At 50.2% G+C, this 15,893-nt stretch overlaps 1 protein-coding gene across 1 annotated transcript in view; it reads right to left on the bottom strand.

Annotated features, from left to right (window-relative positions):
• Positions 1-15,378, bottom strand: part of HHIPL1 (HHIP like 1) — a 52,517-nt gene extending 37,139 nt beyond the window's left edge. Inside the window, exon 1 of the mRNA XM_007669409.3 lies at positions 15,079-15,378. Coding sequence (XP_007667599.3) covers positions 15,079-15,378 — 300 coding nt within the window. The remainder of the gene's footprint in view (positions 1-15,078) is intronic.
• Between the last annotated feature and the right edge of the window lie 515 nt (positions 15,379-15,893).

Below are 15,893 nucleotides of genomic sequence, written 5' to 3'. Positions count from 1 at the left end.
AGCCATCAGCAAAGCATCAGTAGGCAGAGTATGCAGCATTCTACGATCTGTTCTATCATCATCTCAGTTTCTCAGAACCAACTTGATATGCAATTGCCTGCTGGGTGCCAATTTTCTTTACTCAAAAATTTGGTTGATTGAACAAAATCTTAAAGACTATTCATTATAAGATGGATAGGGGTGAGGAATACAGTGAAGTCTCCATCTGGAGGTGGAGAGGGGTGGTGGTGGGTAAGGGAGCCCCAGACAGCTCTCACCAACACCAGATCAGGTGATGTCCATGACATCACATGCATTCCACTGGGCATACTGGGCATGTATGATGATGTCATACATGGAAGAAATCTTAGAGGATTTCTTCAGGAAGACTCCTGATCACTCTCCACTTGCTCCAGTTTCCTGAAAAGCATCATGACCTAGTGGAAAGAACGTGGGTCTGGAAGTCAGAGGACCTGAATTCTAATCCCAGCCCTGCCAGTTGTCTGCTGTGTGACCTTGGACAAGGTGCTTTACTTCTCTGAGTCTCAGTTACCTCACCTGTAAAATGAGAATTCATTACCTGCTCTCCTCCTACTTAGATTGTGATCCCCGTGTGGACAGGGTCTGAGTCTGACTTGATTATCTTGTTCCTTCCACAGTGCTTAGAACAGTGCTTGACACATAGTGAGCACTTAACAAATACTACGATTATGAATTATTATTAACTCAGGTGCGGCATCCAAACTGCAGAAGCTGCGATAGAGGAAGACTGGGCTATAAAATTAAAATACGTTTATTAGCTGATAGGCCAGCTGGTCACCCTAGTGGCAGGGGTGGTGGATTTAGAAGAGGTGGCTATGTCCAAAGAGAAGCAGCATGACCAAGTGGTTAGAGTCAGAAGGATTTGGATTCTTATCCACTCCACCACTTATCTGCTTTGTGATCTTGGACAGGTCTTTTCACTTCTTTGTGCCTAAATTACCTCTTCTGTAAAATGGGGACCCAGATGGGACATGAACTGGGTCCCACCAAATTAACTTGCATCTACTCCAGCACCTAGTAGAGTGTCTGGAACATATTAAGTGCTTAACAAATACCATTTAAAAACAACCACCTCTCCCCTTAATGGCAGCATGGTTTAATGGATAGAGCACGGACCTGGGAGTCAAAAGGACCTGGTTTCTAATCCTGGCTCCACCACTTGTCTGCTGTGTGACCTTGGGCAAGTCACTTAACTTCTCTATGCCTCAGTTCTCTTATCTGTAAACTAGGGATTAAGACCGGGAGTTCCAAGGAGGACTAGGACTGTGCCCAACCTGTTTATCTTATAGCTACCCCAGCACTCAGAAAGGTGCCTGCCACATAGTAAATGACTAACAAATACCATTTTTAAAAAAATGGAACCTCAAATTGCAAATTTCCAAGAGTCTCAAATCCCTGATTCTGGCAGAGAGGCAGAGGGAGTTGAGGGAGTGGGAAGTACCCTGGGGGAGGATCCCAACTCCACTCTGTGTTCCTACACTGCTTGGTATTAAAAAGAAAAAGAAGAAAAATCCTAAATGGACTTGTGTCATAGGGAGGAATAAAACAGTGACTGTATATCCCAGTTTGTCCAAGGTAATTTCAGATTTCACTGACATTTGGATGGGCTACTTGGGTGAATAGTCTCATCTCAGTCTTGCCTCACCCAGACTTTGCCAGGATGTGCTAACCCCCGTTAAGGGTTGTGGGATTATATTCCAAGATGGACACTGCATAAACTTAATGTGATGTATGATAGCCATCTTGCCTCTTACTGTGGTGTGTCTAGAGTTCGTCTTACACTTTACGGCTCAAATACCGGTCAGAGAAATCACAGACAAGTTCCCAAAATAAGGGGTCATGGGAGGAAAAGGTCAGTTGAAACAGTGACATAGCTAATGCCCACAACTCCAAAGTGCCCAAGTCCAACAATTATACGTCAAGCCCTTCGGTGTCATCACATTTCTGCTCCATTGTTTTGCTGCCCGTGAAACCAAGAGATTAAGTGATAATCCTTTTGAAAACAAATGTCCAGTAGGTCTGCAGAAACAGACTTGCTTTGCCAGTGACTAAGGCACTCTGCAGTCACTTCATAAATTCTTGTTGACAATGATGATGATACTGATGCTCAAAGCTGCTTTTTATATGGTACTTTTTAAGTGCTCACTATGTGTCAAATACTGTTCTAAGTGGGAAATGGGACATTGGTTCCATAACTAACAGTTTAGCCACTAGACTGGAAGCTCCTTGTGGGCAGGGAATGTGTCTATTTTATTGTTATATTTAACTCTCCCAAGAACTTAATACAGTGCTCTGCATACAGTAAGTGCTCAGTAAATATTTTTGATTGACTGATTGAAGAGTTTACTCAGCCAACTCCCCCTCCCCAGCACAATGCCAGGTACCAAATAATACCCGTTAAAATGAACACACTACCAGGCCCTGCGAGGCTTCAAACTCCCAAGGTCAGCCACAAGTCTTGGGTGGCAACTGATTTTTTTTTTAACCTGGCCCAGCGTTGTTCTAAGCACGGCGTTGATTCAGGTTTGCCAGGTTGCACAATGTCCCTGTCTCATATGGGGTTCACAGTCTAAGTACAAGGGAGAGGTGATATTGAATCCCCCTTTTGCAGTTGAAGAAACTGAGGCATAGAGAAGTGAAGTGACGTGACTTGCCCAAGGTCACACAGCAGGTAAGTGGCAAATTCAGGATTAGAACCCTGGTCCTCTGGCTCCCAGGCCCGTGCTTTATCCGGAACCCAGCCACTCTTCTGCTACTCCGATCCACCCATCCAAGACTGGTTGGAGGACAGAATGTCTGAAAACCTGACTGGCCACTACAAAACGACATGAGAAGCAGTGTTGCCTAGTGGACAGAGTTCGGGCCTGGCAGTCAGAAAAACCTGGATTATAATCCCAGCTCTGCCACGTGTCTGCTGTGTGACTGTGGGCAAGTCACTTAACTTCTCTGTTTCTCAGTTACCGCATCTGTAAAATGGGGATTGAGACTGCAAGCCTCATGTGGGACAGGGACTATGTCCAGCCCAATTATTCTGTAGCTACCCCAGCACTAGTACATTACCTGGCACATAGTAAGCACTTAACAAATACCATTAAAAGAAGCAACAACATCCCAGCCATAAACACATAGCCATCCCAGCCATGACCTAGGCGAACACCTACATTAAAATACAAGAACTAGCACCTAACTAGAAAGACAATCAAGAATTTTGGTTTCTCAATCAATCATATTTATTGAGTGCTTACTATGTGCAGAAAACTGTACTAAGCGCTTGGGAGAATACGATACAACAGAATTAGCAGACATACCCCCTTCCCACAAGGAGCTTACAGTCTCCAGCACCATTAACTTTATGTGAACAGACTTTGAATTTATCCCTCTGGTGTTAGCAATATGCTCCAAAGGACCCACTAAAATGGATATTCCTAATTTTAGCTATTCTGGGAAGAATGTTGGAAAGCCCCTCCTCTACCTCCCATTAGGAAATAATTAGGAGTCAGCCATTAATTGTTCTGTTGACTTCTAAAAAATATAATGAGAAAACTGCATTTTTCCTACATGCCCATGACTCAACAGGAACAGATAGGTTGCTTCCTACTTTACCAAAGCCTCTGCTTTAGGGCTTACAGAATGCCTTGGGAAGTTTCAGATAACCAGCTGGATTTTCTAGAAAGTCCCAAAATTGACCAAAGGAAAATGATGAAAATTTGTCACCAATATGATTTTGAAGCAGCTCAACAAATTGACATGATTGGTAACATTGTAAAATCCTTGGGAGCAGTATTGTATTCTCTTAAGCATTTAACACAGTGCTCTGCACACACAGTAAATGCTCAATAGATTGTTGGCCAAAGAAGAGAATCTAAGATAGATTGTATTCCACTGACACTTCCCTCTTCTCACCTGCAGAAAAACTACTTGAATAATCCCCACTATACTATTAACTGGTTGTAGCTCCTGGGCCTTTCTGGTTAGCCTGCAGTGTAGTCCCAAACAACTTGTCTTTTTAATCATGATGGTATATTTTTGGCTAGGCACTGTTCTAAGCACTGGGGTAGTTACAAGATTCTCAAAGTGAATCCCTGCCCCAGGTGGAGCTCACAGTCTTAATCCCCATTTTACAGATGAGGTAACTGAGGCACAGGGAAGTAAAGTGACTTGCCTAAGGTCACACAGCAGACAAGTGACAGAGCTGAGATTAGAACCCAGGTCTTTATGGTTCCCAGGCCCGTGCTGTATCCACTACGCCACACTGCTTCACTATACTGTGCTCTTTAGTAGTTGTCATTATTTGACATGGCTTCCATGCAATACACTACCCGTTGTGGGCAGGGATTATCTCTATCTGTTGCCGAAGTATACTTCCCAAGTGCTTAATACAGAGCTCTGCACACAGTAAGCGCTCAATAAATATGATTGAATTAATAGATGCCAAAGAGAATTGAAAGATTAAGAGGAAAGGGGAAGTAAGCATGCACCCAAGAAAGTAAGTACGCACCCAAGATACATATATTCAATATGCATACAACATATGCATCCATACATTTACAGCTATGCCTGCATGTGCTGAGATGACTGGTGCTCACAGTCAGGGAAGGCTTCATGTAGGAAGCGGGCTCTTAGTGGGGTTGGAAGGAGGGAAGGATTGAGGTTTGGGGAAGTGGAGCAGAGAAGCCACTCTAGGCTGAAGGATGTCAGAGAAACTCATAGGCAGAGAGTTGAAGTAGGGGAGTGGAGGGGGGTTTCAGCTGGGTAGGACCAGGAACACAATCTGGGGTGACCAATATCATGCCAGGGCAGTCATGCATGGACATTCGTGATCACGCATGTGATCATGCAAAGACATTCCAGAGAGGATACGGTGCCCAGAGCTTTGTGCTTGGTTTCAAATGATTTCAGCCACAATCCCCGGCCGCAGGCTCACCAGGGAGAGGAGCTTTTTTCTAATTACACAAACCCTCGATCTCATCGATCTTGGATCGATAGGGCCCCTATCCATGGACTCACCCCCCGCAGGCAAGGGCGATGGCAGGGAGAATTGAGCGGTGGGCTGGCTGGGGGGAGGGGAAAGGCTGGGGCTGGGGGGGTGCTAAGCATACCATAGAGGATTGAGATGGCTATGGAAGTAGCATTAGGTACCCCCCCAGATACTTATTAATAATAATAATAATAATAACAATAATAATTGTGGTACTTAAGCGCTTACTATGCATCAAACACTGAACTAAGCCTGGGTTAGATACCAGATAATCAGGTTGCACACAGTCCCTGTCCCACGAGGGGCTCACAGTCTCAAACCCCAGCATATAGATGAGGTAACTGAGGGACAGAGAAATGAAGTGACTTGCCCAAGGTCACACAGAAGACATGTGGCAGAGCAGGGATTAGAACCCATGACCAGATGCCCATGCCATATTGACTCATGTCTTTTATATAATTAGCACCCTCTCGGCTGTCCGTTAGGGAGGGTAAATTTCCAGAAACCAGGGATGAAGTGTTTTTGACTCTTTCAGCAAATTCCCGGGACAGGACCATAGAGCATGTAATTTAGGGTGGTCTTTCAATCAGTTTTATACCGGACAATCTGGATTTGTGCTGGTGTGTCTCTTGACTGGTACTGATACAGCATCAGATGTCTTTATGTCAGGTATTTTTATTTTAAATGCCCAGCCTCCCTCTGCTGAGTCCTGTGGTCTGTCAGTCAGTCAGCTAGTCAATCATATTTATTAAGCACTTACTGTATGCAGGGCACTGTACTAAGCGCTTGGGAGAGTACAATATAAGAATATAACGGGCACATTTCCTGTTTGAAAGCAGTGCTCATGTTTACATGAACCCAGGAAGGGAAAGACCCTGGTGTGGTGGAGATGGGGGAAGGGGGAGTTGGGATTTCCTCCTAGATTCTCCATATTTCGGCCAAGGCTTCCACAGGATGTCACCACATTATGTTGTGGAATCAGTGTAACATAGATGATGTAATGTGCGTCTGTTGCTTCCAACAGCCCCAGTGGTGGCCATCCAAATATCATTAGATGGGCCAAATTACTGTAATTGAAATCTGGGAATCAGGACACCGGCCTAAGAGTAACTTCTCAGCGGGCTAGAGAGTGCAGGGCTTGGTAAAGAGCTGTGAGTCTAGGTTTAAGGTCCCTGGGAACTATAAAATGTATAGATGATAAGTTTTAGAATGCTGAGAGCCTGAATGGAGAATGGAAATGAGCATGCTCCAACTCCGAGGTGCAATCCCAGCATTTAAAGTAAAATAGAGCAGTTGGAGGTGAATGTGAGTGGCCCATTTGGTCAGATCAGTCCCAATTCCAGGACAAGCATTATCCTTCCCCAAAAGGAACCAAGATCACTTATCCAAATCCAGTGTGTCCTATCTAGTCCAGGACAGGGGGTCAACCTAAGGACAAAAAGAACTGAGGCATTTGTTAAACACTTACTATGTGCCAAACACTGTAAACACTGGGATAGATATAAGATAATTAGGTTGGACATAGTCACTGGCCCACCTGGGGCTCATAGACTAAGGGGAAACAGGTATTGAATCCTCATCTTACAGAGGGGAAACTGAGGCACAGAAAAGTTAAGTGACCTGTCCAACATCACACAGCAGGCAAGTGGCAGAGTTGGGATTAGAACACAGGTCCTTGGACTCCCAGGCTCAGGGGACCTATATTTGATGGTGTCTGATTACAACCTTAGGTGCAGAAAGGGCACCATCCCCACCTACCTGTCCCAGGTCAGTTTAGGGTCACATCTTTTTGGGTTTCAGTCCAATTCCACACTGCAGCTGCAACCAGGGACCCTTTATTGTAAGAAGCCAGTGAGCAACAGTTCATCCCTCCACCAGGGAAGTCTTGAGTATCGATGGCTAAAGAAGCAGCATGGCCTAGAGGAAAGAGCACGGACCTGGGATTCAAAAGACCCGATTTTTACTCCCGGACCCATCACTTGTCTACTGTGTAATCTTGGGCAGGTCACTTGACTTCTTTGGGCCTCAGTTCCCTCATCTGCAAACTGAGGATTCAATACCTGTTCTCCCTCTTACTTAGACTGTGAGTCCCATGTGGGACCTGATTATTTTGCATCATCCCCAGTGCTTAGCACTATGCTTGACACATAGTAAATGTTTAACAAATACCTCAGTTACTATTATTATTATTGCTACTGGAGACTGATGTGACTGAGGTCCAGTAAGGGTAGGTAATCTAGAGGGGGTGGAGGAGTAGGGAGAAACAGGACCAAAAGATTCAGGAAGATAGACCTGATTGCAAGATTCAACTTCAGGAAGGTAGACCTGATTGCAAACTCTTATCAAAATATATCAAGCCTCATTTTTTTGGAAGCAGCATGGCCTAGTGGAAAAAGTGCCAGCATGGGAGTCAGAGGACCTGGGATCTAATACCGACTCTGCCCCTTGCCTGCTGCTGGGTGACCTTGGGCAAGTCAAAATACCTATTCTCTCTCCCCTTTAGCCTGTGGGACTGGGACTCATTATCTTGCATCTACCCCAATGTTTAGCACGGTGCTTGGCATATAAAAGTGCTTAACAAATAGCACTATTTTATTTATTTTTTTAATGGCATTTGTTAAGTGCTTACTATGTGCCAGGCACTGGACTAAGATCTGGTGTGGATACAAGCAAATCGGATTGGACATAGTCCCTGTCCCACGTGGGGCTTCACAGTCTTAATCCTCATTTTACAGATGAAGCAACTGAGGCACAGAGAAGTAAAGTGGCTTGTTGAAGGTCCCACAGCAGACAAGTGGCACAGCTAGGGTTAAATAAACATCCCTTTCATTTGAAAGTTTTGGGAGTTTCCAGCTCAGCCTTAGAGAGACAGACTTATAAGATTGGTGGCTGGTTCTCAAGAAAACATTTTTTTTTCCTTCTCCACTTTACTGACATGGGTAAGTATTATTATAGGTGATGTAATATAGCAAACCCCGGAGGGTGACAGTTCACCCCCTCAGTTCCAGATCCCCACTTGACTCTTATATCCGGCAGTTGGTTTCTAGTTTGATTCCCATATCTGCATGCAGGCTGCCTCAGGCAGAGGGAGCTGAAATCCTATGTTTCATTCCTAGCTCTGCCAGTGTAAATCACCCATGCCCCCTCGGAAAAATCTTTTCCTACCCCCACAGATTAAAGTTGTCCTCTGCCCCCCTCATCTCTGTTCTCCCTTCCAATCAGAGGTACACAGAGAGGGACAGCTCTGGGCCCTTCTAAGAGAAAGGTTCCAGCACCACTACCTCCCGCCCCTGCTTCCATCCTCTAGACTATGAGCTCATTGTGTGCAAGGAAAGTATCTACCAGCTCTGTTATTTTGTTATATTGTACTCTCCCAAACACTTAGTACAGTGCTCTGCACATGGTAAGTGCTCAATAAATACAATAAATTGATTGATTGATTGAGCTGTCCTTCCACACAGGAGAGCAAACAGCCCCTGCCTGCAGTCACACTCCCTATTGGCAGAACAACCAGCAACAATTCCCTTAAAGTCAGTCAGTCAGTCAGACAATCGTATTTATTGAGTGCTTACTGTATGCAGAGCACTGTACTGAGCGATTGGGAGAGTACAATATAACAATATGAGACACAGTCCCTGTCCACAGTGAGCTTGCAGTCTAGAGGGGGAGACAGTCAATAATATAAATTAATAAATTACAGGTATGTACCTAAGTGCTGTGGGACTAGGGCCTGGGAGAGGATGAATAAAGTGAGCAAGGGAGTATGACTGTCTGAACACACTTAGACCTCTCCCTACCCTCTCCTAGCTCTCTTTCTCCTCTGAGAATACCCTCTGGCCAACAGACGGGTGGAAAGGGGACTATGAGGGGAAAAAGATGCTGATGGCCTCTTTGCACGTTTTTGCTTTCCTCCCCACTCCAACTTCATAGGAGAACCAGGCTATGTTATTCTTATTAGGCCATTACTGAGATCATCAGAGGCACTCCTGAAAACTGTCCTTGGAAGAAGAATCCCGACAGGAAATGCGCACTTTCAACCCGGCCTTAAAAATACAAGGTAAGCCCATCCCCAGCTCTCCATCTTCTCCCAGGAATCAAGTCAGTGATGTATCTGTTCGCTTCACCCAGATTAAGCTGCTCTCTTTCCTGATCTTTGATAGAAAATGTGATCCAATGAAAAAGTCTGAGAATGCTAGGAGAAAAGGCCTGGGATGTGGCAGATGAGGGGAGGGGAAAGAAAAGGTTAAAAATCACTTTCCATATAGCCATGTCTTCTTCCAACATTCCCCTCAAACAGCTCTCGAGGGAAGGATGAGTGGGCGGTGTGCTGTTCTGCTGGGGAATTGTTTTCACTTAATCCTTAAAGCTGGAGATTGTCTCCCCAGGGCAGCAATGAGTTACATCCCTCACCAAGGCTGAATCAAAGATTCCACCAGTACTGGATGGGCACGGCCGGGTGGGCACGACCCAGTGGGCAAGGCTGGGGGGGCTATGTGGGAGGAAGCAAGAAGACTGAGCAGGAAACCTCCCCATCAGCCCTCAAGTCAGACTCCTCTCACAGGCCCTTCTCAGCTCATGTGCTTTTAACCATTAATGACAAGGCTCTCTGGAACGGCCCTCCCCCGTGAATGAGCAAGAACCCGTTTCCACCACAAATATGTTTCTCTTTAATAGCTGTCATTTACCAGCTCCGGGAATTTACTAAGCTGCCCAGACTAGAACGGGAAACCTCTAAAGAGAATGGAAAGACGGCCAGAGTTTCGATGGCTGGGAGGTTCTCTGTTTAAAGTAGGAATAGAACTGGAATCAGAAATGTGGACTGGGGGAGACGTGTGCGAGTATGTATGTGTGTGTGTGTCTCTTTGTCTATGTATGTCTAGGAAGGATGAGAGAATGCAAGTGGTATGCAAAACACTATAATCAATTCTTCCACATAGTCCTCGCTGCTGAAGTCTCTGGGAAGTCTCAGGGAAGCAGTATGACCTACTGGATAGATCATAGGCCTGAGTTCTAGTCTGGGCTTCACCACTTGTCTGCTGGGTGACCTTGGGCAAGCCACTTAACTTCTCTCTACCTCAGTTACCTCATATATAAAATGGGGATTAAGACCATCAGCTCCATCTGGGGTGTGGCTGTGTCCAACCTGATTAGTTTGTATGTAGCCCAGTGTTTAGAACAGTACCTGGCACAGAGTAAGTGCTTAACAAATACAATTAATAAAATAAAGTCTCAAAATGGAAGATCATCTGTCATTTTTTGACAGGAGACTCCACTATCAGGCATACATGAGCTCCTTCCTTCCCAAATTATTTTTTCCAGATTTCTCCCAGGATCCAGGCCTGACTGAATTTCAGCTGATACAGCTCTGTTCTCCTGTTACCTTGAGGAGATTCTATTTTTTTTTCAATCGCATTTGTTAAACGCTTACTTTGTGACAGGCATCGTACTAGTTGCTGGGGTGAATACAAGATTATCAGGTCGCACACAGTCTGTGTCCCACATGGCGCTCATAGTCTTAATCCCCATTTTCCAGATGAGGTAACTGAGGCACCTGAGAAGTGAGGTGACTTAACCGAGGTCAAACAGCCATCAAGCTTCAGAGCCAGGATTAGAATCCAGGTCCTCTGACTCCCAGCTCTGTCCATTAGGCCATACTGCTTCTCATTATCTTGGATCAGATACAAAGATTGGTGAGGGAAGTTGCGTGTAGTTTGACTCAATTTAATTTTGTCTCTGCTGCCTTCTGGTTCTCTCCCCTCCCTCACCACCTGCACCTTGGCAGCTGTCCTGTGCCCTTGCCAGACTTTTTTCTGCCAACCCCCACCTCCACTTGATCCCCGACTTCCTTTCCCAACCTCCTGCAGTCAGACCAGGGGGTTGTGGCTAGGCCTTGCCGGCAACAGAGAGCAGTGAGATCCTTCAGTAGTCTCCACCAGAAGCAATCTCTCCCCTTTCTTCTCGAAGATGGTGATGATGGTGGCAACTTAGAAACTCTGCGGCATTTCAGTGTTTCCCCCACACACACCCTTCTCTACTCATTCTCCCGATGCTGAGAGATGGAAGGATAAAAGCAAGAGGAAATGGAACAAGGCAAGAGAGGCATTTCCTTTCTGCCCTCATAATGTGACCTTTCCTCGGAACCTGTCCAGTCACAGGTAATGAATTCCTGTTGGCTGGGGGCACAGGCCCCTTTTGGGCTTGGCTTCACCATCCATGAAGTCTCTTCACTGTTCTCACCCCATCGCTCTGCTAAATTCCAGTTTGCTGCCCTGACCATTTTTCCCAGATTTTTCTCAAACAGCTTCAATGGTTACCTATTCCTGTCTGCATCAGGCAGAAACTTTTGACTCCTGGCTTTAACGCGCTCCATCAGCTCTCCCTCTCTTACTCGCCCAGTCTCTTCTCCCGCTACATACCAGCTCACACTCTGTGTTCCACTCAAGCTAACCTCAGTCTCCTCTCTCTTCTGCTTCCGACTCTTCACTCAAGCCCTTCCTCTTGCCTAGAATTCCCTCTCTGCCATCAAATCTGCCAGGCCTCAGCTATCCTTATCTTTAAAGTCCTTATGAACTAACATCTTTCACAGGAAACCTTTCACAATTATTTTCTCTTTTCCCTTTTCTAACACCTCGACAATTCCCCACTTAATGTGCTCACACCAACCCTTGGAACTTTTGAAATGTCAATTTTCTTTTGTGTGGTTTCCTCCACTAGACTGTAAACTCCTTGAGGGCATGGGTTGTGTTTATCAATAAATCAATCAGTGGTATTTATTGACCATTTACTGTGTACAGGGTACTGTACTAAGCACTGGGAAAGAATAATACAACAGAGCTGATAGACACATTCCCTGCCCCCAGCGAATTTACAGTCTAGAGTACTAGTTCTACTGTACTCTCCCCAGGGCTTAGTACAGTGCTTGGCAAACAGCAGGCACCCATTCAATACCAACGATTGATCGAAGATGTGGCCATAAGCAATGCCATCCTGGCTTGTACTGTTCCAGCCTAGTGGTCTGTCTCTCACAAGGTCACTGAATGTCACTTGGAGGAACCAAGTGATAGTCATACTCTTTGCCCTTTTCATAACACAACCCCGATCACACTCAAAAAACTCAATAAAACTTAGAGAAGCAGCTTGGCCTGTAGAAAGAGCATGGGCCTGAGGAGTTAGGAGATGTGGGAATCTAAGCCCAGCTCTACCCCTTTACCTCCCCCTTGGGATAGTTTCCTCGCCTGTAAATGGGGGTAAAATAAGGATTTTCCCTCTTCGCCTTCCCGAGCCCCTTGTGGAGAAGGGACCGTGTCTGATCTGATTGCAGCCACTCCAGAGTTTCTCCTGTCCTCCCTGTCCCGTCCAACTTCTGCTTGGCAAATCATCTCCTTAGCTCCTCCCCGCTGCCCAACCCCCTCCTCCCCTGCCCCAGGGGAAAGGCGGCCTAGCAGCCGATTTTAAGGGCGCCTCCAGGCTAGTTAGTTGGTGAATGCCCAGTGGCCAGATGCTGGACTGAGATGAGAGGTTCACGGAAGTGAGAGTCATGGGAGTGAGGGCCAGGGGACAAATACATCTAGGAGCAATGCCCTCGGGAGCGAGAGCCGGGGGAGCGATGTCCAATGGGGTGAGAGCAAGGGAGAACACAATGCTCCAGGGAGTGAAAACCTGGGAGAGCAATGCCCCTAGTAGTGATGCCCATGGAAGTGAGAGCCAGGGGAAGCAATGCCCTGGGGAGTGAGAGCTAGGGGGAGTGATGTCCGCTGGGACGAAAGCCAGGGGGAATGATGCCCACAGAAGCAAGCGCCGGGGGAGCGAAGCTTCCAGCGGAGATGTCCATGAGAATGAGAGCCAGGGGGAGCAATGCCCTCGGGAGCGAGAGCCGGGGGAACAATGTCCAGTGGGGAGAGAGCCATGGGGAAAGATGCTCACGGGAGCAAGAGCCAGGGAGAGCGATGCCCCCAGGGGTGATGCCCATGGGAGTGATGTCCACTAGGGCGAGAGGCAGGGGGAATGATGCCCTAGAGAGTGAGGACTAGGGAACGTGATGCCCCCAGGGGTTATGTCCACTGAGGCGAGAGGCGGGGGGAATAATGCTCGCTGGAGTGAGAACCAGGGGGAGTGATGCCCATGGGAGTGAGAATCAGGTGGAGCGATGCCCATGGGAGAGAGAAGCAGGGGGAGCGATGCCTCCAGGGGCAATGTCCCCTGGAATAAGAGGCAGGGGAAATAATGTCCACAGAGGTGAGAACCCGGGGAGCGATGCCCATGGGAGCGATAACCAGGGGGGAGCAATGCCCCCGGGAGTGAGAACTAGGGGACACGATGCTCACAGGGGCGATATCCCTTGAGGTGGGGGGGGGGGGGCAGGGAATTAATGCCCACGGGAGTGAGAAGCAGGGGAAGGGGTTGTCCCCGGGAGTGAGAGCCAGCAGAACAGATGTCCCCAGGGACTTTGTCCAGTAGGGCAAGAGGCAAGGGGGAATAATGCCCATGGGAGTGAGAACCAGGGGGTGATGTGCATGAGAGTGAGAACCAGGTGACGTGATGCCTCCAGGGACTATATCCCCTGGGATGAGAGGCAGGGGGAATAATGCTCAAGGGAGTCAGAACCAGGGGAAGTGATGCCTCCAGGAGCGATGTCCCCTGGGGCGAGGGCCAGGGGGTAGGGGGGAATAATGCCCAGGGGAGCTAGAAGCAGGGGGAGCGATGCCCCCGGGTGTGAGAGCCAGCGGGAACAGATGCCCCCAAGGGGATGTCCAGTGGGGCGAGAGGCAAGGGGAAATAACGCCCACGGGAGCAAAAGCCAGCTGAACAGATACCCCCAGGGGCAATGTCCTCTGAGGCGAGACCCAGGGGGTAGAGGGGAATAATGCCCACGGGAGAGAGAACCAGGGGGATTGATGCTCCCGGGAGTGAGAGCCAGCAGAACAGATGTCCCCAGGGGGCAAATCCCTTGGGGCGAAAGGCAGGGGAGAATCATGCCCACGGGGGCGAGAATCAGGGGGAGCGATGCCCACGGGAGTGAGAGCCAGCGACAGATGCCCCCAGGGACGATATCCAGTGGGGCGAGAGGCAGGGGGGGAATAATGCCCACGGGAGTGAGAACCAGGGGGAGCCAGGCCTCCAAGGGCTATATCCCCTAAGGCAAAAGGCAGGGGGAATAATGCCCACGGGAGCGAGAAGCAGGGGGAGCTATGCCCCCGGGTGTGAGAGTCAGCGGAACAGATGCCCCTAGGGGGTGTCCAGTGGGGCGAGAGGCAAGGGGAAATAATGCCCATGGGAGCGAAAACCAGGGGGAGTGACGCCACCGGGAGTGAAAGCCAGCGGAACAGATGCCCCCAGGAGTGATGTCCAGTGGGGCGAGAGGCAGGGGAGAATAATGCCTACGGGAGCGAGAACCAGAGGGAGCGACGCCCACGGGAGTGAGAGCCAGCGGGAACCGATGCCCCTGGGGGGTGTCCAGTGGGGCGAGAGGCAGGGGGGAATAATGCCCACGGGAGCGAAAACCAGGGGGAGCGACGCCCCCGGGAGTGAAAAGCAGCTGGACAGATGGCCCCAGGGGCGATGTCCCCTGGGTCGAGTGGCAGGGGAATAATGGGCACGGGAGCGAGAAGCAGGGGCCGCGATGCCCCCAGGGCCGATGTCCCCTGGGTCGAGTGGCAGGGGAATAGTGGGCAGGGGAGCGAGAAGCAGGGGGAGCGATGCCCCCAGGGACGATGTCCCCTGGGTCGAGTGGCAGGGGAATAATGGGCACGGGAGCGAGAAGCAGGGGGAGCGATGCCCCCAGGGACGATGTCCCCTGGGTCGAGTGGCAGGGGAATAGTGGGCACGGGAGCGAGAAGCAGGGGGAGCGATGCCCCCAGGGCCGATGTCCCCTGGGTCGAGTGGCAGGGGAATAGTGGGCAGGGGAGCGAGAAGCAGGGGGAGCGATGCCCCCAGGGCCGATGTCCCCTGGGTCGAGTGGCAGGGGAATAGTGGGCACGGGAGGGAGAAGCAGGGGCCGCGATGGCCGTCCCCAGGGGCGAGAGGCCAGGGTGGCGATGGGCCCCGCGGCCGCGGGCGGTTGGGTGGGTGGTGCGTCTGACCTGGCAGAGCAGGTCGCGCAGGTAGGCGGCGCAGGCCCGGCGGGCTCCGGGGCGGAGGCGGGCGAGGGCATCGTCGTAGCGGCGGGCGAGGGCGGCGTCGCGGCCGGCGTGGCAGCAGCCGAGGCCCGAGTAGGAGGCGCAGAAGGCCAGCGGCCGCGGGGGCCCGAAAGGGGGCTTGAAGTCCAGGCACTGCGGGTGGGCACCGGCCGGGGGGGGCACCGGCGCCGGCGGCAGCAGCAGCAGCAGCAGCAGCAGCAGCAGCAGCAGCGGGACCCCCGGCCCCAGGGCCCCGGGAGCCATGCGGCCGCCCCGCCCCCTCCTCCAGGCGGGCCTCCGGGCTTTCCCCCCGCCCGCGACCGGTTCCCGGCCGCCCGGACCCCTCCTCCGCAGCTCCGCCCTGGCCCACGTGGGCCGGGGCCAGGGAGGCGGCGGGGCTCAGTGGGAAGAGCCCGGGCTCGGGAGCCCCAGGTCGTGGGTTCTAATCCCGCCCCTCGCGGTCCTTCGGTCGTAGCTGTGGAGCGCTGACCGTGTGCGGAGCACTGGACGAAGCGCTCGGAAGGGACGGCGTGGCTCAGTGGAAAGAGCCCGGGCTCGGGAGGCCCAGGTCGTGGGTTCTAATCCCGCCCCCCTGCCCCTCGCGGTCCTTCGATCGTATCTGTGGAGCGCTGACCGTGTGCGGAGCACTGGACGAAGCGATTGGAAGGGGCGGCGTGACTCGGTGGAAAGAGCCCGGGCTCGGGAGTCCGAGGTCGTGGGTTCTAATCCCGCCCCCCTGCCCCTCGCGGTCCTTCGATCGTATCTGTGGAGCGCTGACC

This window comes from Ornithorhynchus anatinus, chromosome 1, assembly GCF_004115215.2.
Source record: "Ornithorhynchus anatinus isolate Pmale09 chromosome 1, mOrnAna1.pri.v4, whole genome shotgun sequence".
Classification (NCBI taxonomy): Eukaryota; Metazoa; Chordata; class Mammalia; order Monotremata; family Ornithorhynchidae; genus Ornithorhynchus; species Ornithorhynchus anatinus.
This window is presented reverse-complemented; position numbering and strand designations above follow the sequence as displayed.